Genomic DNA, 24,319 nt, shown 5'->3' with positions numbered 1-24,319 from the left:
CTGGGGGACCCGGGATCGAATCCGGACGGGTCGAAAAATCCCCACGAATTTTTCGGGGGGTGGTCCGTCCGGATATGTCGGTCCCCGCCCCTCACCACCCGGCCGCCCCATTGTGGGCCTGGCCGAACCCATAATGGGCTTGCTACAAGAGGCCCTCTTAGTGCCCACAGGGCGGAAAGAGTTAGAAAAAAAAAAAAAAAAAATTAAAGAAGTACTGTATAATGTATATCACTTATTATGGCTGTTTCTAAGCACAGCCTAGTCATTCGCTCTGAACGTGTGTCAATGCCTGAGGCGGTTAGCACGTTTTCTACACTAGGAGCGCTGATAACCGGACTATTCGATCACGTGATCAAAACTGATTTGTCATTCGATCCTACTGATCTTTAGAACTAACACTAAGCAGTCACACATGAACAGTAACAAAAAAACTTTATTAAAAAGGTCAGAGCTGTCATCTACATCCTCGAGCAGATCCAACGAACTTTCGCGCGCTTTTTCTTTTTCGACGTTGCCAGCCAACTCTCGTTAGCAAGTGTTGCCAGACAGTGTTCGGGATCTCTGGCGCTGCCGGCCACAGCTACTCCCCCACCGGTGTCTGCGACACGAAACGAGCGGAAAAGGATACATGTCGGCCAGAACTTGTGGTAGTTTGTCGGATTGGGGCTGGATTGTTTGTGACATGTTTAGTCGTCGCTGAGCTTGGCATTGGAGAGGTTGGGGGTAACTCATCCGACTCGCTCGCTGCGAGAATAAAAGTCGGTTTTATGCGATCAATGGAAATGACAGTTTCTTTTCCCTTTATGCATAGAGTGAATATTTTGCTACCATGTGACACGACTTCGTAGGGTCCATCGTCGACGGCCGGATGGCCGAGCGGTAAAGGTGGCAGCCTACCGCTCTGGGGGACCCGGGATCGAATCCGAACGGGTCGAATAATCCCCAGGAATTTTTCGGGGGGTGGTCCGTTTGGATATGTCGGGCCCCGTTCCTCACCACCCGGTCGCCCCATTGTGGACCTGGCCGAACCCATAATGGGCCTACTAAAAAAGGCCCTCTTAGTGCCCACAGGGCGGAAAGAGTTAAAAAAAAAAGGGTCCATCGTATGGAGGCTGCAAGGGCTTCCGTACAGCATCATTGCGAAGAAATACGTGGGAACACGACTGCAGTTCTTTGTGGATAAATGGATTGCGATAGGAGCGGTGCACCACAGGCACCGGTTTGAAGTTTGCCATCATCGTCCTGAATTTTTCGACGAAATTGATGTCCTCAGAACCTGGGACGAAAAATTCTCCAGAAAGTCTGAGCATCTCAGCTGCGGTAGTATTGGTGTCTTCACGGAGCGCAGTTCGCAATCCTAACAAGACTGTAGGTAACACTTCTGTCCATCTTTCAGTAGAGTGACACTTGATGGCAGTTTTAAGTGAACGATGAAAGCGTTCAGCAATGCCATTTGCTATTGGGTGGTACGCCGTTGTCCTAGTGACGTGTCTCAGGATCTTCGACCACTAACAGGAAAAGCAGGTGCGAGACAATGTCTGGCAGTCTTTACTGATGGATGGCCAAACAAATTTTGCTTTTACCAATCTGGTTGAGCTCCTTACACCTGGATGAGACAAGTTATGGACAGTGTTGAGGGAAGTGCGACGATAATTAGGCGGAATTTATGGCCGAATGCAAACTATCGATACATCACAGTAAATTTCGACATCACTGTCAGGACAGACTGGAGCTCAGGATCATGCTGTTGGTCTTTTGCAATCTTGCTATAATCTATAGATGGGCTACTAACTTTTTTGCATTTCTTGACGTTTCAAGAACCCCGAGTACAAAAAATGTAAAAATGTAATGGTCATGTTTTGACCGATCGCCATACTTTCCCTCCGTTATATATAATAGCCGGAAAAGTAAACAAAATAAAAAAAGGACAGGCTCTTACTTGATTCGAGGCCAGACGTTTCTGATGGAATGACAATCTCGCACGTTGCCATGTAATTTATGTCACACTGTAATGAAAGGAAACATCTCGATAACACCTGACACACTACTAACAATTAAAAAAACACCGAATTTCAACAAGAAACTAAAACAGTTAACCTGACAATTGACAAAAACCTGCTGGAGATAGCTTATGAAATTCAACATTTTTCAAATCAAGTTTGGTTAGAATTAGATTTATTAACTCCGAGGGTCGTATACGAGATTTTGGTAAACACAGAAATATTTAATTAATTTGTTTTTATGTTCCTGTTTCGTTAACTTTTCACACCGTGTTTCACGGTCAGAAATCACGTGTTACGTAATTCTGAAAATTCCAGTCGTACTAAGCGTGGAAACTTTATTCGTAAACACCATATTTAAAGTTCAAAGCATATGCATGACATCAAACGTTAACACCACCTTCCACTTTTCAATGAAACCAATTATTTCAAAAACCTGTGTAATTGTTCACGTTGTTCCAAGTCTTAATTAACCTGTTGAATGGAAGAATTGTTAATCTAATTGTTTTCCGCAGATTGTGCCATTCGAGTGAGGAAATTGTTTTAATGTATTCGCAACGCGTTTATATACGCATTTCTCCTATCTAATGCATTTTTTCTCTTTCGAGAAACAAGCAATTAATTAAAAAACACTCAGGATGCGCATTAGACATTCCATTTACTAATACACAAAAGACACGAGGACTTTCCTGTTACGGGAATTTAACATAATACAGCGAGTTGTAAGTTAAACAAAGCTGAATTAATACAACATCCTTAAGGTCAACGAGACGTGTAATTCCTTTATCCAAGGCTGTCTGCTTAGTAAAAAAAAATTACAATAATTTTGAGTTTATTTCTAGATTTAAAGAATGATATCCAAACCTTTCTGAAGAAGATCCGACAACTTAATGAGATTTTTACACGAAAATTAACAGAAGATTTCTTAGAAAATTTCATGGTTGAAAGAATGACGAAAGTATTTTACGCTAGCTTCGTCTCTATTCAAGTAAAGGTGTAAAAGTTAAAAAAAAATGAAAATAAATATGTTTGCAACGAGCCAGACTTCAATTCCGTGAACAAGAAATTGTAATTTTTTAAAGACAAAAACACGCTAACAATTATTTTATTTACAAATAAGTTAATTCTTTCAAACACTAATTTAAATTCCATTATTTAGGTCATTTATTAATGTTTTTAACAAAAGAAACCAGAAAGCGCTATAAAACTCATTTCTTTAAATAAAAAAGCAGCTACAATGCACAGTAATTATTTATTTCAATGAAGTTCCTCCTAAACTAGAATAGAAGAGAAAATATATACCTTCTGCATCACTCCTATGTAGATCACGAGGTGTGAAGCTGTTATTAAAGGTATTAACACCTTTTTGTTTGAAGTTCTTGAAATTGCTCATTCATGTCCCCAATCTCGTTATTAGCTTCTGCAAGAATCATCTTTTACTTTAGCTCTCATCATTTCTACGGCCATCAATTTCTTATTTTTAAGTTTTCGAGCTACCATCTTTGGGCTGTATTTTGAGTTGTATGTATCAACTGTTTTGATATATCCAATTTTCCCAATCCACAAGCTAGCGTGACTGTATGATGTACTACAGTACTTTCCTGTCTAAAATTCCTATTTATTTTGGTCTTCCATTAAGCATTCTTTGTTGATGGAAAATCCACATTTCAATAAAAATTACAATGGACATAATTAAAACCATCTTCACAAATGTTTAAAATTCACATTGACATGGCAGTGACAAGAATTAAACCTGCCATGCTGTCTGTAATAGTGTTTAACCATATCAGTAATTCCTCGGGCTGACAAAGTATCGTATTGTTTAGCAATTTTGTCATCTATAGAACCATTCATCCACAAGTTTCTAATATGCAAGTTTTTGTGCTTTCTATTCCTTCCATAAGCTGAATTTATGACGACTGTCCCTTGATCGAATTGTATTTCGGTGGCAACTTTACCATCGATTTGAAGGTTACTTGTAAGGAGCTTGCATTGTCCTTTCAAAATTCTAATACAGTACCTGCATCAGTTACTCCCTTCAACTTTTCTAATTACATCTATGGTGGCATATCAAAGATCTACTGTATGTACTGTGCAGAGATTCTCTGCTTTGCTGAGATCCGTATCAGTAATGGAACTCAAAATGTTTTAATTTACTACCAGCAATTTACAATCTCAGGGTCAGAACTGACTTTTATCAAGGAAATAGCTAAAAAAGTAACAAGTGTAAAGAAAGTAGTGACCAAGAAGTTATCATTTCCATATCATTATTAAAGAAATGCAGGCATAGGAAGGCATTCACTGAAGAACATCTCACATCCCTGAATGAAAAGTTATTTAGATATTACAGATAAATTACTGTATATGAACATATACAGTATTTAACTAAAACTATTACTCTTAAAACTATTGTCTTCATAAAAAAAAAAATTTATTATGAAATCTACCTTTACTGTCTATTAACTGAAAATTAAAAATCTGTAGCATGTGAAACTTGATTTTAATAGTGAAATCAGTTTAAATTAACGAAATTTCAATAATGATTTTGCCCAGTGTTGCCCAATTAACCATAATGAAATCTGTTCAATTAGTTAACAAATTTAACATATAATACTGGAAACAATACTAATGTCACTTAATATGCTTTGCTTCTGAGCTCCTCATTTATACTTTGAATCTAATGCACACTTCATTTCTCAGCTTCCCAAAGTTAATAAGGGTGCATAATAAAATAGAATAAATACAGTATCATCTTTTCAAAAGGATCTTTTAGTGGCATTTTGCAAAAATACCGACAAACGAAAAAAGTGGCCAGTTCCAAACCTTTCAATCATTGTAAATTACAAGATTGCTGAAATATAGATTCTACACACCATTTATTCGGTAAGAGCGATCTGTCTCCGCTACAACCTCATTTCCAAAGAAAACTGACTAATATCTAAGGTTGCCAAGTACATTTCAGTGAATCCCACAAAATGATACTTAAAAATAAGCTATTTAGGACTTCGCTAATTTTTTCATAAAACAATTTAAAGCCACATAATTAAAATTTTGTACTTTCTTAAAATATTAACTCCATACTTAAATTTAATCAGCAAGCGTGACGTAATCTTAGATCATGCATATCACGGGGACATTCAAATCACTTATGTTGTTCACTTTTCCAATTATATCATGTATTATACACTAGAATGATCATTTTCCCCTCGTTCCAGGTTTAATACCAAATACCCTGAGATTTCAAAGTCCATTGAACATTCTGAATAATTTTTCGTTTGGAAATTTTCTGAGCAATATTATTGTTTCAAGCTTTATCTGTACACAAAACTAAACCTTGTTAATACAAAAAAAAAAAAAAAAAACACTGAAATTCAGAAAAAATAAATAATTATATCTTATGAAATGATTTAATTTTTTTATGGTAAGATCGAATAAATAATTATTTCTGTTGTTACTAAAATAACTTTTTTGTCTGTATTAAATGTGTGTGTTATTAAATAGAAGTACTCTAGAAACATGTTTTGTCTACATTGTTATGCCAAACACCTCACTTTTTAACATTAAAAAGATCTTTTCTTACCATGCATATCAATTTAAAGTATTTATAGAATCATGATATAGTATATGAAATATGGCCTGTTCCAAATACAGCATAAATTTCAAGATGCAAACTAGAAGTGATCTTAAAAGTGTGAAATTTTATCTATAAGAAAAATTATTATGATTAGCTTTTCCAATCCATTAAATATGAAGATACCTTAATAGTACAAATATAAGAATTCATCAATATAAATTAATTGAATTGTATTGCTTTTTAACAATGAATCAAAAGATTTTTCAATAGATTTTATTGTTATTTATCAACACATTTCTGTTTGCAGTCTTTTGCCTACAAACAGAAAAAATCTAATCTCTCTGCATTAATTTTTGTCTCGCCATCTTTTTCTTTGACAGCTTCTTTTTGGGTGCCTCTTCCTCTGCCGTCGGCTTGGCCACCACCTGTTCTTTTTCAGTCAGAATTACTTCTATGTGGCAGGGGCTGCTCATGTACGCTATAAATATCAATTTTATTAAATTTTCTCGCCAGAAAAAAGGAATTTGAAAGGAAAAAGTTCTTACGGTTGATGCGTCCATGGGCTCTGTAGGTTCTCCTCCTCATCTTGGGTGCTCTGTTGACCTGGATGTGTTCGATGACCAGTCTGTCCACATCCAGACCCTTGTAGTCGGCATTGCTTTCGGCATTACGCAACAACTGCAGCAGAAACTCTGCACTCTTTCTGGGCCACCTTCCTTGAGTGCATCCCCATTGCTTGGCCTACAAAGATTTTTTAAAGAACATTCAAATCAAATGGCAAAAATAATATGATAGATATTGAATTTATAAAATAGCTGAAAGGAAACAAATTTCTGGAATTTAACAATGTTAGTTCTGTTAGTTAAATTTAACAGATAATCGGACTTGGTATACGTGGGAGGACCCAAAAATAATGGGAAAAATTTCAGGAATAAACTGTATTTATTTTAAAAACTTCATATTTTAATCTCCTTCAAAATCCTCTTCATTAGCCTCAATACACTTGCCAAACATTTTTTCCATTGTTCAAAACACCAAGATAATTTCTGTTCTGAAATGCCTCTATCATTTCATTTTCACCTCTTCTGAAATTGTCTGAAATTGCATTTGAGTTCCCTTCTTCATCCTAGGGAACAAAAAAAATCACAAGGTGCGAGATCATGCCATTTCTTGTCAAAAGCTGTTGCACGGCAAGCGCCATGGAAGCAAATGCGTCATCGTGATGTAAAAACCAATCCCCATTTTCCACAAGTTCCCTTTTTTCCTTCTCATAGCACCATGAAGTGTTTTGAGGACTTCCAGATAACAATGTCAATTGACTGTCTGGCCTAGATAGATGAATTGAAATAAACAATTCCTCACACACACACACACACGGAAAAAAAAAAAAACAGATTAACATGGTTTTCACTTGTCTAGCTTTTTTGGAATGAGGAGATCCTGATGCTTTCCACTGGCTGGATTGACATTTAGTTTCTGGATTGTAACCATAACACCACAATTCATCACCAGTTATCAGCTTAGAAAACAAGTCTGGATCATTTTCCAAATGTTCTTATAAAGTCCGACAAGCTGCCAAGAGATTGCCTTTCTGATCAGCAGTCAATAAGCACAAAGACACTTCTCATGCAGAGTTCTTGCGACAAAATTCGTTGAATTGAACTCCATAAAATCTCAGACAAACCAACAAGTTCATCAATAGTTTGACAGCAATCTTTGTTGATGAGATTACAAATTTTCTCAACATTTTTGTCAGTTCAAACGTTGGATGGACATCCAGACCTGGATTGATCTTCAAGAGACATTTCTCCTTTCTGAAAGTGGGAAAACGATTCATCAACCTTTGTCTTACTCATGGCATCTTGTTTGTAAGCATGTTAAATCATTACCAATCCACCTTTCCCTGACAGGGAACAAATTTCACAGCAGCATATTGCTTTTTAAAATCTGAGGTGTTTTTGGCAAAAACAAAAACAGCTCTCACAGAAGAAATTGCTATAGGCCAAGTAGTCTTGAGATGCCAATGCCACTTCGCATACTGATTCCAAAGGATTCTGTCTACTATCATCTAGAAGCAGATACACATACTACAAACCTCCTGCCCTCCACAAAATTATTCCCATTATTTTTGTGTCTCCCACGTAAAAAGGAGTACAAATCATATTTATAATCTTTCAAAAAGCATAAGGTTCTGATTCTTTATTTTCTATAATTTTATATATGGTACTTTAATGCCAGATATACTATCATTTTTAAAGCATTATCTAATTGCTTAATGTAGATAATCTACATGGAACACAATAAACTGACTCACAGTTGTTAAATTAAAAAAGAGGAAAGACCTTAAGTATTTCCAAGTCTGCTAGAATATTTGAATGAATAGATGAAAAGGACACAGAAAGTCTCTCCAATAAATACAGAATATCATAACAGGCTCACAGTCTCATCAACTTATGGCATCCCCTAAATCATTTTCTCCCTACACATCAAATTGGCATTTTTTATTTTCTACATACTGTATGCAAACATTTCTTTTATTGATTCCCTAATATGTGATAATATAAATTAATATGGAACATAGGATTCTATTAAAAGACCTACAAGAAACAAATTTAAATAAGGCTCCTAAAGTGTTACCTGATCACACCTGTTAAAGTTTGGTTAAGAACATTACAGTCTGTCTACAGAAAGAATTGACTCGAGAACAACATAATGCATGATGTTTCGGTTAAAACAATCAGCACATTTTCTAATGATGTCAGCACTTTTTGCTTAATATGTCAGGCAATATATGAATTTTATTTTCTGTCACTAGATGATAAAATGACTTTTCTATTAATTGTGTTAATTTTTTACAGTTTCTTACAGTTACAATTCTTTACAGTTAATGCATGATATTTTTATATCATGCATTAAATCTTATATATAAAATTCTCGTGTCACAAGTTTTGTTACCGTACTCCTCCGAAACGGCTTTACTGATTTCTACCAAATTTCATATGCATATTCAGTAGGTCTGAGAATCGGCTACTATCTATTTTTCATACCCCTACACCATTTCCCCCCTTTCAAAAATATATTTATATATGGATTAAGGCTTTTATGTCCAACAGATGGCGCTACCTTCCAACAACCTAAGTTTGCTTTTCTGTCAGGCATTATGCTTTTCTGTGAGAATGGACTGAAGCAGATCATTTTCTATCTATCTATATAAATAAAATATAACGTTCATTTGTTCCTACCGATTCCTTTGAAATTTTGACACAACGTTGCATTCGAATACGCACGTGTTTTTATATATTATACATGTCGAAATTCCCCCCAGTGGGGGGAGATGGACGGGATTAAGGCTTACCGTGAAGAACTCGGCTTCTATTATACTATTTTACATGCGGTTTTTTGCGTTTTTAATTGCGTTTTAATAGGTTACGTCAACAGAATATACACTAAAAAGGGATTTTTCGATATTCCCCAGCGGGAAAAGTGACGGGATTAAGGCTTACTGTGAAGAACTCGGCTTTTATTATACTATTTTAGATGCGTTTTTGATTGCGTTTTAATAGGGTACGTCAAGAGAATGTACACTGAGAAGGGATTTTTTGAAATTCCCCCCACGGGGGAAGTGTTATACATTTATAATAGATACATTTTGAGCCACAACAACGCGTGGCCGGGTCAGCTAGTAATAAATAAATTTAACAACTATTATAGCAAACTTCCTCATATTCCAATACCAGAACATGAAGCTTCTATAACATTGTTTATAATGGCAATGACATGTATAACAAATGAGAAAAAAACTAAAAGTAACTTGCCACAACTAAGAGATCAATAGCTAATGTTCACTGGTTAATACCCAAGATGATTCAAAACATGTGACTCACATCAACCACTCACGTGTTGTACAGTTAAGTAATCAAGTTGATTCTTTTCATAGACAGACTAGTTCTATAGTTCTACCAAATTTAACTTCGATGGAATCTCATTGTGGTGTTTCAATTAATTTTGTTTCCAGTTTTGTTTATTAATATTTTTTAATGTTTTAATTATATAACCAATCAATTAACTTTGCTCTGAAGACTAGCACATTAAATTACATTATTGGCAATTATACAGAACTATGTATCAAGCTAAAATCAACTTTCCAAAATTTTATCAAAAAGCAAAAAATGCTATTAGAAATAAGAAATTAAATCAAAATAGCCAAGTGCAAGTAAACCAGCTGGACGATCAAAGTGACTCAGACATACATCTCTTACACCAAAAAACCTGGTAGACTAGACTCCCTGGATTTCAGCTCCCTATAAACTTTCCAGGCAGCTCAATCCGACCTTCATCACCAATTCTCTCTGTCATTTTTGACATTGTTCAATATTTTATTTCACAAAACAAAATAAAAGCAGAATGTAATATGAGAAAATGTACAATTTGAGCTTTGTTCTAGTTCATAAATCAGTAAAGAATAGTGATTCCAAAACAAGCCACCACATCCTTAGTTCCATAAACTTATACCCAACAGCCCCAACCTGTTTTCCCTTGTGGCTTGGTAATATTCTTAGTAAAGCTTTTCTACATTGTACTGTACTTCACACCTGAAAACCATTAAATGCAATATTTCTTCTTACCCATTTTGACAGAGGGAAAAAACAGTTGTCAGTGACCTGCATTCTCACCTATGGTCACTGTTCAGTCAGGACACTCCCTCCAATGCCCCTTGCTTCTTTTTGGCCACCCAGATTTACTCACTGTCCCCAGGGACATTAGCACTCACATTGGAAACCACTACAAATTTAATACTTGTCAAAATAAAAACAAATTTATGAAAAGACACTAATCAGTTTACATCAAATTGTGAACTTTAATTCTTTTATGATGCGCACACACTAATCCAACATACACTGTATGAGACCCCAATGGTGTCAGAATTAAAGAGACTGCTGGACTACAATGCAAGGTTAATTCAATGACTAATTAGTTAGAAAGAAAACATTTATTTGCACGATGATAGTACAAAGGCTATTTTTTAAATAAGGTCCATTTTTTAATAAGAAAAATATTGTAAATATCATTAAAATATATTTTTTTCCATATTCTACATAATTTCCACTTTTTTGTTCAAACATTTGTCATATGTTCAACAATTTTTTGAATTCCGACTTCGAAGAAATCTGCCACCTGTGAAAAAGCCCAATCCATGACTGCAGTTTTCACTTCATCATCGTTGAACCATTGACCACCAAAAAACTCCTTTAAGTTTCAAAACAAGTGAAAATTACTGAGTTCAAGGTCTGGACTGTAAGGTGGATGATCCAGTTGTTCCCATCCAAAAGAACTGATTAGATCTTGTGTTTGTGCAGAAACATGTGGCCTTGCATTGTCATGGAGCAACATCACACCAGAAGACAGTAGACCACACCACTTGTTTTGTATGGCACACAGGAATTTTCTCAAGGTCACACAATATGCATCAGAATTGATTGTTGTGCCTCTCAGCATAAAATCCACTAACAAAATCCCTTTCCTGACAATTGCCATGTTATTTCATGCTGAAATTGACTGTTTGGCTTTCATTTTGATTGGCAAAGATGTGTGTCGCCATTCCATTGACTGTTGCTTGGACTCAGGAGTCATGTGAGACACCCAAGTCTCATCTCATGTAATGATGTGGTCCAACAATTCATCTCCTTCCTAATCATATCGAGTCAAAAACGATAAAGCACTGCCCTATCTTTTTGTTTTGTGATTGTCAGAAAGCAGTCTTAGAACCCACCAAGAACAAAATTTTCGATAATTCAGTTTCTCCGAAACAACGTATACAAAACTGATCTTAAAACCCGTGGAAATTCAATTGATAACATTGAAATTGTCAATCGTCAGTCCTCTCGAATTTTGTTATCCACATCACAAACCAAATCTTCAGAAATCAGAGAAGGTCGGCCAGGGTGTGGCTCATCATGCACATTAACTCGCCCATCCTTGAACATTCTCATCCACTTTCGAACTTTACTGTCACTCATAACATTATCACCATAAACTTCCCAAATCTGACAGTAAATCTCCGCTGCTGCCAAGTTTCTTTCACTCAAGAATCGAATGACAGATAGTATCTCATAGTCAGTGGGTGACTCAATTTTCTTAAACATAAACTTTTACAGCTCAGCACATAGACATACAATACAGCTGCAAATGGTGTCTAAACACACGCAAAGCATGCACAGAGCAGACACACATACGCACTGCTGCAATCGCACATCATTCTCACTCACAAACGGACCTTATTTAAAAAATAGTCCTCATACATTTCTATACATTCTTTTGATTAATACAAATTAAGAAAATATGAAAGGACAGCAATTATATGTTACTGCATTTTAGAGTACTCAAATTAATCTCCAATCCTCTTAAAATACTTTTCAATTGTCAATGCACTATGTTGATAAAATGACATCAACATGATATACAATTGTGCATTGCTGTCATCAGCAACCAATGTTGCCAAGTTAGTGTATTCCTATAATTTTTGAAGGGCTGATTTTTATATATTATCTTAACACAATGCCAAATAAATATCTTTTTCAGCACTCTTAAGGTGATGAGCTTAACAATCTTTAATACCATTCCCAAGCTCAGGACACAATATTCTCTTCTTTTGGATCTGGGAAATTAATGGAAAGGAACTTAACTTATAAGAAATTAAGAAATATGAAATATCTTATACTTTTATAAATACTGTAGCAAGAATCGGTGTCCAATATAATATAAATAGAACATCAGAGCATATTCCAGCAGCTTTCTTTTCGAAGACTTTAGCATTCCAAAGACTATTGGTGTCTGAAGAATGACTCTGCTTCGATTAAGAGACAAGAATAAGTTTTGAAAAGATTCTGGCTTTCAGACAGGATGTGTTCTTAAAGCATATAAAAGCCAAGCAATTTTGTTTGACTAGTCCCACAAAGAATGAAGGCCCCCTTACAGCCATATTTGCCAACAGATTTTCAAATTGAGAACTTCAAAATCCAAGATTTTGAGCCAGCAACTGTACATTAAGAATTACTTTACTTTTCATATTCATTGACTTGATCTAAAACATAGCTCTTCTTTTCAATTTGAAGATTACAGAATCATCAAACCGAAAGGAAAAGCTATGTTACAAGTTCTTCAATTTGTTCTAATGCATTGTGACTTGTCAGTGCAAATTGATACACACAAAATAAGAATATAGTTTCCACACTTAATATATAGTATGGTTCCTTTAAGTATCAAACAACAGACACATCAGTTGTTAGTATTGTGTCCATTACTTATTATTTGATACATGCTCGCAAGCAATCTCTTGTCTTAAGCAGAACACATTGTGGAAATCAACAGTTCTTTCAAAAAGACAATGCTCCCATTCACACATCAAACCTTACATACGAATGGTTTCTATCTAATGGGGTGTCTATTGTTGATTGGCCAGATCTACCTCCTGATCTTAATCCAATGAAAAATCTTTGGGAATTTTTGGCTAGAGCTCTATACATAAATGGGCAGTAATATAATAGTGTAGAGGAACTAAAACAAGCCATAATTCACCAAGGAAAGAAATAAGCACACCTGTCCTCCAAAAACATGCACAATCAATGCCAGAGAGCATTTACAAAGTTATTTTAGCCAAAGGAGACTTCATTGAATATTAATTTGTTGTTAAATGTAATTTATATTTTTGAGACAGTAAAATTAATTGTAAATCTTTGAAATTATTTTTGTTTTGTCTTAATAAATGGTTACCACTTTTTTTATATGTGCATTTGTGAAAGTTCAAGCTAGCCAAAAATAAATTATTTTTGCCAACTCTGTAGTGTGAATAATTTTATAGCGAGATCTATTAATGCCATTATATTTATGGGCACCTTAAAACAAATTAAAATTCTTAACATTTTTTGATAACATTGGTTTTCTTATAAGGCAGTATTTTTCAATCTTTTCTATCTGATGACACATTTGAATCTATAATTAAATTTTAATGACACACATTTCCTCAGAATAGATCACATCATTTAAAGTTGTAAGAGACATACATACACAATTTAAAGTTGTGTTTGTAAACATTCTATCCTCATATTACGTGCCACTTAATTCTTTTTGTTTATATTTTTTGTGAATTAAATAAAACACTATTGTTTTCCATTAAAATAGCAGCAGGTTACAACAACAGTTATTTAAATTAAAAATTTTCATTTACATGACAAAAGCAATTAACTTTAAAGCTTAATTTGTGTTTAAAAGTTGCTTGGTAATTGCTTTGGAAACCTACACAATGTCCTGATATTTCTAAGTTAAAATAATTTAAACTAAATATGGACAGTTATAGATACGTTTTTGATTAAACGAAAATTTCATTTTAAATGAAATAATCTGATGTTATGCGCACACAGTTTTGTCTATGAATATATATTTACTACTACATTATGTATATGTTTATTTATTATAACAATGAAAAACTCTTATAATTAATTTAAAGGGGTTTTAATTTTGACACATACAATTATTATTCTTTTGGCTTATTTTGAAAATAATTTATTTAATAACCTTCAAAAATTTTCATGACACACCGGTTGAAAATCACTGTTATAAGGTATATAAAAATTTTAAAATAACAATGCATTTATAGATTATTTTCATTTTTCAATGGATTTTTTTTGGTCATTGTTGTCACCAGAGGAGAGTACAGTGGCCAGATTTAGCATGTTTTAGGTATTTTAATACTTTACATTTAACATTTCAACTAAACAAAGCAAGAAATAACAATTAATTTTATGACTTTTGTGAAATCTATCATTCTCAGTTTTATCAAGAAATTATAAATTATAGTAAACCCATATGTTACAAAGGCCAAAATCCATCAGAGCTGATTTTACTAAGAAAAAGTAACTGTAATTACTTTCAGAATTAGTGTAATTTGCAACACTAGGAAATCCATATAAAATGCAATCTATTGTATTTAAAATTGTCATATATCTCTACATTTCAAGTAGAGTCTCTTTGTCAAGTTCTGGATCTAATTCTTTATTTAATATATTTCCTTCCCCAACATCCACTAACTGATTCCGATTTTAAAATGTTTAAATGATGTTTGATACAGAAATCAATTTATGTGATGTAAACGTAACAATTTGTGTATCAAACATCGTTTAAACGTTTGAAAATCAGCAAAGTTTGAAATTTAGAAACTTTTAAAGGATAGAACTGTTTTTTGTTTTTCTGTGCATTCATTCCAGATGAGGGCCTCTAAAAGACTGCCGAAAACTTATGAACATTAAAATTTTTTGGTTTATTATGTGCTGGAATTCATATTTAGGTGTCAGTTAGTTGATTACATAGTTCCAGTTTAAGTGTCCCATTTTTACTAGGACATCCTTAGATAATTTCTGAAGAAACTTTATTATATAATTTTAATTACCTGCCTGTTTTCTAGAAGATTGGAACATTTAAACTCCTTTAACCACTTGCCGTCCGGACCCGAGTTAACTCGGGCAAGTTTCATAGCGTTACAAACAAAACGGTACTTTTGGCCCGGAAAAATTTTTTTTTTTTTTTTGCATCTTTGGAATGTTTTCTAAGTCTCCAAATTTTTTGAAAAATTTTTACCCGCGCGAAAAAATTTTATTGCGATTTTAATTAACCTTTAATGACGCACGATTAACGCTCAATTGTTTTTTTATGGGATTTTTTTATAAAACTTCATTCATCCTTCTAAAGTTCTAGAGCGCCGATTTTACTTCGGTAAAGTTATTTAAAGCTATTTTCTGTTGTCAAAAACAACATCCAATAGTTTTTAATTTTTTTAATTAATAGATTTTATTATATATACGTTTAATTAAGTCGGGGGGGTCGAAAATTTCAATTAAAATCGTAATTTTAAAAAAATATTTAGAAATATACCGCCATCTAGTATTCACCCTACTTTTTACCCTTCTCCTCCCGAGAGTTTCATGAGAATGTCCCGCGAAACACGACACCAGCTGTTCTCAAGGTCATCCAGCTGTGTAAACAATGACTCATCAGTGTCAAGTTTCGCACTAAGGCGAGAAAAAGGAAATTGTACTTTGAAGCTTTTTCTTCAAAATTAACACATTTCTTTCGTTTTTTTTCAGTTTTAAATATTTTTTATTGCTTTTAATATAAGGTTCTAAAAAAGTCCGCGTTAAGAGGTTAATAAAGTTCTCTTGAAAGATCATGAAAATATCTTAGTGTTGAAAAATTACACTTAATTAAAATAATTACAAAAACTCTCTCTTTCAAATTGTATTTTAGTTTTACTTAGTCAAACTAGGAAGAGTTTTTGACTAGGTTTTAGGTTCTGACTGATTAACGATTTTCATGCTTAACATACGTATACTGTAGAATAAAAAATACATAGAAGAAATTAAAATGTCTTCACTTTTTGTCATGTCCAATCACCGGGAACAAGAGTCTTCCATTGCAGAGATAACCTCTCATTACAGGCTACTTATACAAAACATTTTAGTTTCTTCTATGTATTTTTTCTTGTGTAAATATTGTCAGCCATTTTAACATACTTAAGTGATTTTGATACATATTATTTTTAAAATATTTTACTAGATTAGATTAATAATAATTCCTTTTTTTGTCTAATATAGGGTTATTTTTACAAAATTTTGTAGTCCAACAATGTTAAACGCAGCAAGAAAATATTATTTAAAAACACTCATAATAATTAGCGGCACATTGTAGAGAGATATATCTCTCTACAATGTTTTTGTTGTGCTGCTAAACATCACGACAGAGGAATTATTCTATAAATATTTTTAAAAAATTCCACACACAAGATAATGGAATACAGTTGTTCTGGTCAAAGCATTCAATAAAAACTATTATTTGATATTTGCTTTCAATAGATTTTATAAATTCATTTTTTGACTAATTAATTTAATATTAACTTTAGCATTTAATAAAGCTCAAACAAATCGAAAATTTAAATCTCTATCACACAATCTTCTGATTCGCTTTCTTGTTGTTCATACTAAATTCCTCAAAGCATTAATTTATAAATTTCATTTCAGATGTTGTTGCTTTCTTTTGTTCTCTGCAGTTTTTACAAATATTCATATATATTTGTGTAATCTTTCTCAACAGTTAAAACTCAATAAAATTAATTACATCATCAAAAAACTAAAATAAAATTCCATGTTATTATATTTAAGATTGGAAAGAACTAAAAAATATTTTTCTTCAAATGAGTTTCTTCTAGTTTAATTTCATTTAATTAAATTTAAACAGATTAGAAACAGATTTTACCTGTGCTTTACGTCCCACTCCTCCATTGAATCTTCTGAAGGGCACAATTTCTTTCTTAGCCATGACATTCTTTAAAAATCGTTGCGCACGTCTAAGGGGCATTCTTTTGACAGACTGGGCAGTCTCTCTTGTATTCTGTAACATATTTTTCATTATGGAATGCTCTGTCACGTTTCAAACTTTAATACGTTTAAAACCATTTAATCACTTACCTTAAAATGAACTCTAAGATTTGAACCTCGAGCTTTACAAGCTGAAAATATTCAATAAAATTTACTTATCACAAAACCAATTAAAGAAAAACTACATAAATTTATTTGCATTTTTTGTTTTTTAAAGCATCTCTGATAAAGAGCCACAAATTCCTATTGGCACATAGTTAACTTTATTGAACATTTAAGTTTATATAACAAAAAAGCCTTTAAAACAATGTTTTTTTAGATAAATGTTTACTCTATTAGGTTCAGAGTCTTTTTATATTGAAATGACACACTAAAAAGAGACACATACTTTAATATATTGCAGCAATTTGAAAATAAGTAACGACAAAGTCTACTAAATTCACATGTGTAACTGAATATAATTTTAATAATGATTAATACAAGACTAAAAATGTTATTTGCCAAATGAGAGTAATCATAAATTCTTATTGTTTTGGGTGCAATAATGACTGGTAGTAATCATGCCAACCTCTGAACAAACAGAATTTGTTTATTGTGTGGGAACAATCATAGAACAACACAACTGCACAGGAATTATGTCATTACTACCCAGACATGGAGCCTTCACATCAAGCTATTGGCAATATCACAGTGAAATTTAAGAAAATATCCAGAGTCCCAGATGAAAACATGTACCACTTATTATTCAGAGACCAGTATAAATACAGTAGAGCGATGTTTATCCGAATCAATTGGGGACTAGGGTTGTTCGAATAACTTATTTTTCGGCTAACTGATTATGTACAAAAAAATATATTAACCTATCCCATGTTGAAATTTTTCTCTGTTGAGTGTCACTTCGTGTTGAATTTTTGTCAATGTTAAGCCTAACGTAAATTTTTTGAAATAATAATCGAGGCTATTGTATCATTAAAAATTATTTCTTTATTTTGTACAAACAAAATAAATACATTGAAAAATATGAAAACAAAAAAAATATATTTTGGAAGTTAATCTAGTATCAAAAACATTTGATTCAGCACGAAACAGTCCGACTAGAATGCTTTTGGTTAACTGACGTTTTGGTTGATCAGCTTTCAGATAAACGATGCTCTACTGTATTCTTCCAATCTTTATAGCACGTGAAACAATAACAAGTGATTGCCCCCATTTGAGCAAGTGACTTTTTGACCAAACTATATAACCTATGTTTTCAAGCTTTATTAAGATAATTACATTTATACTATATTCAGTCAGCCATGTTCTATGAGACTATAATTCATTTTACTTTCCTGGCTGTTATGTATACATTATTTATATAATGCCCGTATTAATCACATAAATCACGACAAACAAAATCAGGCACTGTATATAAATAATAACAAACAAAAATTGGGCACTGTAGTAGATTTCAGGTTTTTTAATCATAATTTATCAGAAAGACCAGTCACAATGAATACTGCTATCACCTGGTCAGACAAAGTGGTGATAATACTTTGAGGAGTGATTATTTGACATGTGCTAGCCAATCAGCACTGGCACATATGTATTGCGTTTATTATCGAATTTTAAATTGATAAACTTGTGAAACATTTTCATTTTATTTTTCTCTCTTAAAATACTGTTTTCTTCTTTGAGAAAATAACAATCATGCAGCAATCATTAGTGATTTGAATAACCTTGTCAACAACTAATGAAACGAGTTAATATCAACAAATATCATCAAAGTCTTAATTGCTTGAATAAATAAACTAAAGAAATATTTAATTTTTTATACATGTTATGCCAAAAATGACATTCCAAAAGTTTCCTTTATACTTCAATAAAAATCAACTGAAATTTGCTAATAAGGCTTTTTGTTAACATTAGTTTAATTAATACAGTTAATAATAATACAGCGAAACCTCGCTTAAACACCTCTCATAACGAGCAAAGCAAATTGTAAAAAATTGACTTGTTTAACAAGCAACATTTCGCATAACGAGTGACGAGGGGAGGGGAAGTCCCAGGTTGTGTGTTTCTTACATCAGTCTGTGTTTAGTGCTCATTCTGCTAATATCTTAGTGTCGCTTATGATCACACATTTTTCCAAACTTCTGTTCAGACATACTACATATAAACATCGACAACCATAGCCCGTTATATAATAAACATGCCAGACAATATGCCAAATTTGTGGGCTATGTAAAAGCTATAATTAAATATTAGAAATTACTGTATTTCGATTTTTTTTTGTTTTCTGCAAATCAAATTCAAATTCGAGGTTCGTTTATTCGACGCTAGAAGAAAAGATGAAGATGGTTCACACTCCAATGTATATTGTATAATTTTTTTTTGAATAAATGTTATACATAAAATATTTGAGTATTTTGTTTTGGCTTGGAATGCACATTGTATTTTACATTAACTTATATGAGAAAAATTATTTTGATTTACGAGTAACATTCTGGAACAAATTATGCTCGTTAAGCAAGGTTCCACTGTACTTAGTCTTAAAAATCGCATGTAGTTTTTAAAATACTTTGGAACAATTCACAAAAATAAATAATTCTTAATGAGAAATGTGGAGTTTCTTTTTGAAAATCAAATTGCCCAACTACAGGAATTGTCATCATAATTAGGTATGTCTTCAGAATTTCAGCTATCTGAATTAGAAGTGGATGAAATTTGAAATGGTTTAGCAGCATTGAAGAAAATGCTTTAAGTTCAGAAAATTTCTATGTACCCGAAAACAAAATTTTATCCCTCAAGCTATGTGGGGAATTTGTATAGCAAAAACCAGTCAAACAACTTTCTCTTCAGGCAATTTTGTCTTGAACAGATTAAGCCAATTTCATGTTTAAAGAGTTAAACACAGGATAGGAAACATACTTTTGCTAATATCTTTTCATAGTCAGCCAAATGGCCGAGGCAGTTAAGGCCTAAATCTACCATTCTCACACCCCTGTATTCACCAAGTTAGGGATTGTTCACCCCCATATTCAGGCAAGTTAGGGATAGGGAAGTTAGGGACACCAGCACGAGTTAGGGATAAATCTTCAGTTATTGGTGAATACCAATTTACCAATAACTCAAGATTTAACCCTAACTCATGTTAGTGAATACAGGGGTCAAGGGTACAAAATCAAATTGGCACTTGTGCAGATTTGGTTTTGTAGGGGGGCTGTTTGAAAGGTTTTCTTCCATAAAATTAATCGATTCTAGACTAATTTGACTCAAACATTTCCAAAACATGTATAATTTTTTGGGAATAATCCATATAAAATAACAACTATACTTCTTACTGTAAACTGGATGAATTATAATTTTTTCTTCCACGTAAAACCTTCACAATCCAGTATTAGGTGTTTATATAACCATATAAAATATTCTATAAACAAAAAATCATCAGAATACTTATCGAGTGTACGCTGTTTGAAGACACCGTTGCTAAGCTTGTTTTCATCGTGGAGCGGCACATCGGACAGCAAACGTGTAAGAAGCATATCATGTGACATTTGTTGGTGTGGTTCAGTCACATAACTACTCATCTCTGTGTTTCCTGATAACTTATTCTTTTTGTGAAGAATTCGCTGAACTTTGGAGACATCACATAATAGATCCAGCAGAATTATTAGTTATTTATTGCATTATCATATGTTATTATATGTTGATGTGACATGCTTCTTACATGACCTCCGTCCGACGTGCTGCTCCACAACAAAAACAAGCTGAAGCAATGGCGTCTTCAAACGATGCACTCTCGGTTAGTATTACCACAATTTTTCGTTTATAGCATATTTTATATCGATCATTTCTAAAAAATTATATGTGTTTTGGAAATGTTCAAGTCAAATTAGTCTAGAATCGATTAATTTTATAAAAGAAAACCTTTCAAACAGCCATCAAATCTGGTCAAATCAAAAACATTGGGTCCATGTGAGATGTCAAGCCTCATCCTTCACTCACCAAGGGCTTGAAAAAATGGTCTTGTTAGTGTCCACAGGACAGAAAAAGTAATTAAAAACAAAAACCCTCACTTATCATTTCTGGTTACTTAATGATATTGTGTTTTCATTTTTTTACAGCAATTGTGATTCATTATTTTAAACATAATGTGAATTCTCTTAATGCAGGCAAGGAAAAATATTAGCATCAGGATACATAGTAAATAGAAGTGTTTCCCTAATTCAATATGGTTTAAATATTGGTTGATTATATACAATAAACTGATTTTGTTTCCATCTGTTATTTCTTCATGTTCTCAAGCATCATGTTTAATATCTTCACCTTACCAAAATGGTTCAATCTGCTCAGATCACTTGGAGTAGTGTTGCTCCATTTCCAACAGCATTGAGGTGTTGATAGCATGCACTTAAAACACTCAATACCAGCTTTAATTATGAAAAAAAAAAATTTTTAACTTGTATATCTTTCATCTATTATATACATATTGTATCATTTAACCATAGATTGGATAAGGGTCATCTGCAACACCAGCAGGCACTTCCATTAGGGACTCAAAACAGATTGGATGCACACATACCTGTTACCACCACTTTTTTTTTTAGGAAATGTTTATTATAACTTGTCAAAAGTGGCTTTTGTAAACAGTAGGAGTCCACTGGAACTTTGCAAACAACAAAATATCAAGGTTCAAGTCTCAAATCTAAAGTATTATCCAAAATCATTCTTTTCACACAATATGCTTTTTGATTAATCTGGACAACATAAAAATTAACACACTATCATGTTCTATGTCAGTATAGCATCATGTTTGATCATAATTTTCTTTCTCAAGCAACATTAATAATAAATAGAACTAGCTTGAATTATCCCTGCTAGAGCATATCGGCAAGACTTTTCTTCATACAAATAATCTTTCAGTTCAAAAATGTAAGATATATTGGTCATCCTAAAAGTTAGATTTATTTAGTAATTTTGTCAAAAATTAATTAGAAAAAGTAATATACCAATATTGTTACTTACACTTGATATATTAAAGGTTAAAGGTAACTATTTAACATTTACCGTATGCTATACCTTAGCATTTTATCCCTAAAATTCCCATTTATATGTATTTTTCAAACACTCTGAGTACATATTTGAATATTTCGATTGAATTCCAAATTTCAGTAAATTAAACTACGAAAATTCAAACTTCATAAAAACACTGAGTTTAATTTTACTTACATTTTGTAGCATTCTCGGGTTCTTGTGAATAACGACCCATCTTCTATTCTCTATTGAAAATAAAATAGTGTAAATATCTATTCATTTTTACTCGAAATTATTGTTAAAATATAGTCTTTTACATTACGAGATTTAAAAATAAATGGTATTATCGTAATATATTCTAAAAATTAATTAGATGGAGACGGATTTATAAACACTCACCAAACGACACCTTTTCCTCGCTGGCTACAAAAATGTCGTCCACTAAAAGAATTCAGTGTTGCCAGATATTGCTCGTATGAAAATTATTTTAAATGTTTTTAATTACTTAAAATAACGATGTTATTTTACAAAAGTGATATTATGCTACATTAAAAATAATTTTAATTTATTTAACTAAAAACAAAATTATAAGTTCACTAATCGATTTATTAATAAGATTGTAAGTACTGTATACAATTCCCGACATTTGTCCTATATTTTTCCCTCTGTATTTTGTACAGTACTTCCTTTCCAACAAATACTACTTTCCGCCCGGCGGGCACTAAGAGGGCCTCTTTAAGCAAGCATATTATGGATTCGGCCAGGCCCACAATGAAGCGACCGGGTGGTGAGGGACGAGACCCGACATATCCGAACGGACCACCCCCGAAAAATTCCTGGAGATTTCTCGACTCATCCGGATTCGATCCCGGGTCCCCGAGAGCGGTAAGCTGCTTCCTTGACCACTGGCCGTATAGCCGACAATAGAAGAGTCCATATCAGATAAAAGGGATGGGAGAGACACGTGGCTAACTCTTTGGAAGTTGACATAGATCCAATCTTTTTCAAATGTTATATTTTTTTTCATTTCTAAATCATTTTTATACCATCGTTATCATAATTATATTGTTTTAATTTTTACAAATTTTTTAGTTTTAATTCTAACATTACTCATACGTTAATCACATGACTCTTTTCACATCTTTCATCTGACAAAAACCCTTCCAGCTCAGGCTTATTTATGTCTACTCCTTCACTACGAAGACTATAATATTCTCGTATAAGAACCTTGGCTTTAATAATGAAATTTCGAACATCCATGAAGAATACTTTGAACTCGGTATTATCGCGGTCTAATAAATTAAAATTGCCTCAGATTATTTTAAAGTTTAATTTTTTAATGTAGTATTTTGTCTTTAGTATTTCTATTCGTCATTAGATGGCACTACATATTTATATACTGTACAAGGTCAGGACACCAATGTTCACTATGGAGCCGCCATAACGTGTCCTTACCAGGTATAGATTTTATGCTAGGAACGTGCAGTTCCTTCGAGTTCGAGCCACAGAATCCTTTTTATAATTTTAAATAGAGTATTTTTTTTCATTTAGAGATACTCTAACATATAATTAAAAGCTTTAACTAAATAGGTTTCAAAATAAAAAGCTGTCAATGGTTCGTATGATACGGTGCGAAGATAAAATTATTTAGTTTTGAAATGCAAAATTAGAGAAGAAGTTTGGAAACACTTGTTAAAATAAGAATATATTTAATTTTCTATGTTCATGTGCGTTTTTGCATTACACAAACTGCAAATAGGAGCTGAGGAAGCATTTTTATGAATTAAAATTAGATCAAAAGAAAAAAAAACCATTTTCACAAACTTTATATATTATGTAAAGTAATTCTTCAAAAGTGTTTGCAAGAGATAATAAGATGTTCCTAAATAAGGGAAGTTAAACATGTAAACTAAATTTAATTATTTTTATTGAGAATTGAATAAGTATATTTGCATCATTATTATTATCAACCCATCTCGATTATAAGATAAACAATAAATGAAGTTAATATTTCTATTTGATGGTTTAAACAGTAGACAATACCATCAAATAGAAATATCAACTTCATTTATTGTTTATTTTATAATCGAGATGGGTTGATAATAATAATGATGATAATAATAAGCGCAGAGCTCAAACGGTTAGAAGTTGAAAGCTGAAATTTGGTACACAGAGTACGCCATGAGAATGCAAACTAAGAAGGAATTTTTGGAAATCTCCAGCGGGAGAGAGGAAGAAGGTTAAAAATTACTTTGAAGAACTTGGCTTCTATTGTACTGTTATAGATGCGGTTTGTTTCGTTTTTG

The 24,319-nt window shown here is 32.8% G+C and overlaps 1 protein-coding gene across 1 annotated transcript; it reads right to left on the bottom strand.

Moving 5' to 3' along the window:
* Positions 1 to 5,831: 5,831 nt before the first annotated feature.
* RpL17 (ribosomal protein L17) lies at positions 5,832 to 22,517 on the bottom strand. The gene is made up of 6 exons (XM_067275172.1): positions 22,413 to 22,517; positions 22,209 to 22,258; positions 17,088 to 17,128; positions 16,876 to 17,010; positions 6,120 to 6,315; positions 5,832 to 6,052 (listed from the first exon to the last, which is right to left on the bottom strand). Exons 2-6 carry the CDS (start codon positions 22,246 to 22,248, stop codon positions 5,907 to 5,909), a joined length of 558 nt encoding a protein of 185 aa, XP_067131273.1. The 5' UTR covers positions 22,249 to 22,258; positions 22,413 to 22,517; the 3' UTR covers positions 5,832 to 5,906.
* Between the last annotated feature and the right edge of the window lie 1,802 nt (positions 22,518 to 24,319).

The sequence above is a fragment of the Centruroides vittatus genome, unplaced genomic scaffold, assembly GCF_030686945.1.
Source record: "Centruroides vittatus isolate TY-2023 unplaced genomic scaffold, ASM3068694v2 contig_596, whole genome shotgun sequence".
Classification (NCBI taxonomy): domain Eukaryota; kingdom Metazoa; phylum Arthropoda; class Arachnida; order Scorpiones; family Buthidae; genus Centruroides; species Centruroides vittatus.
The sequence above is the reverse complement of the archived record's forward strand: the minus strand, read 5'-3'. Positions and strand labels throughout refer to the sequence as shown.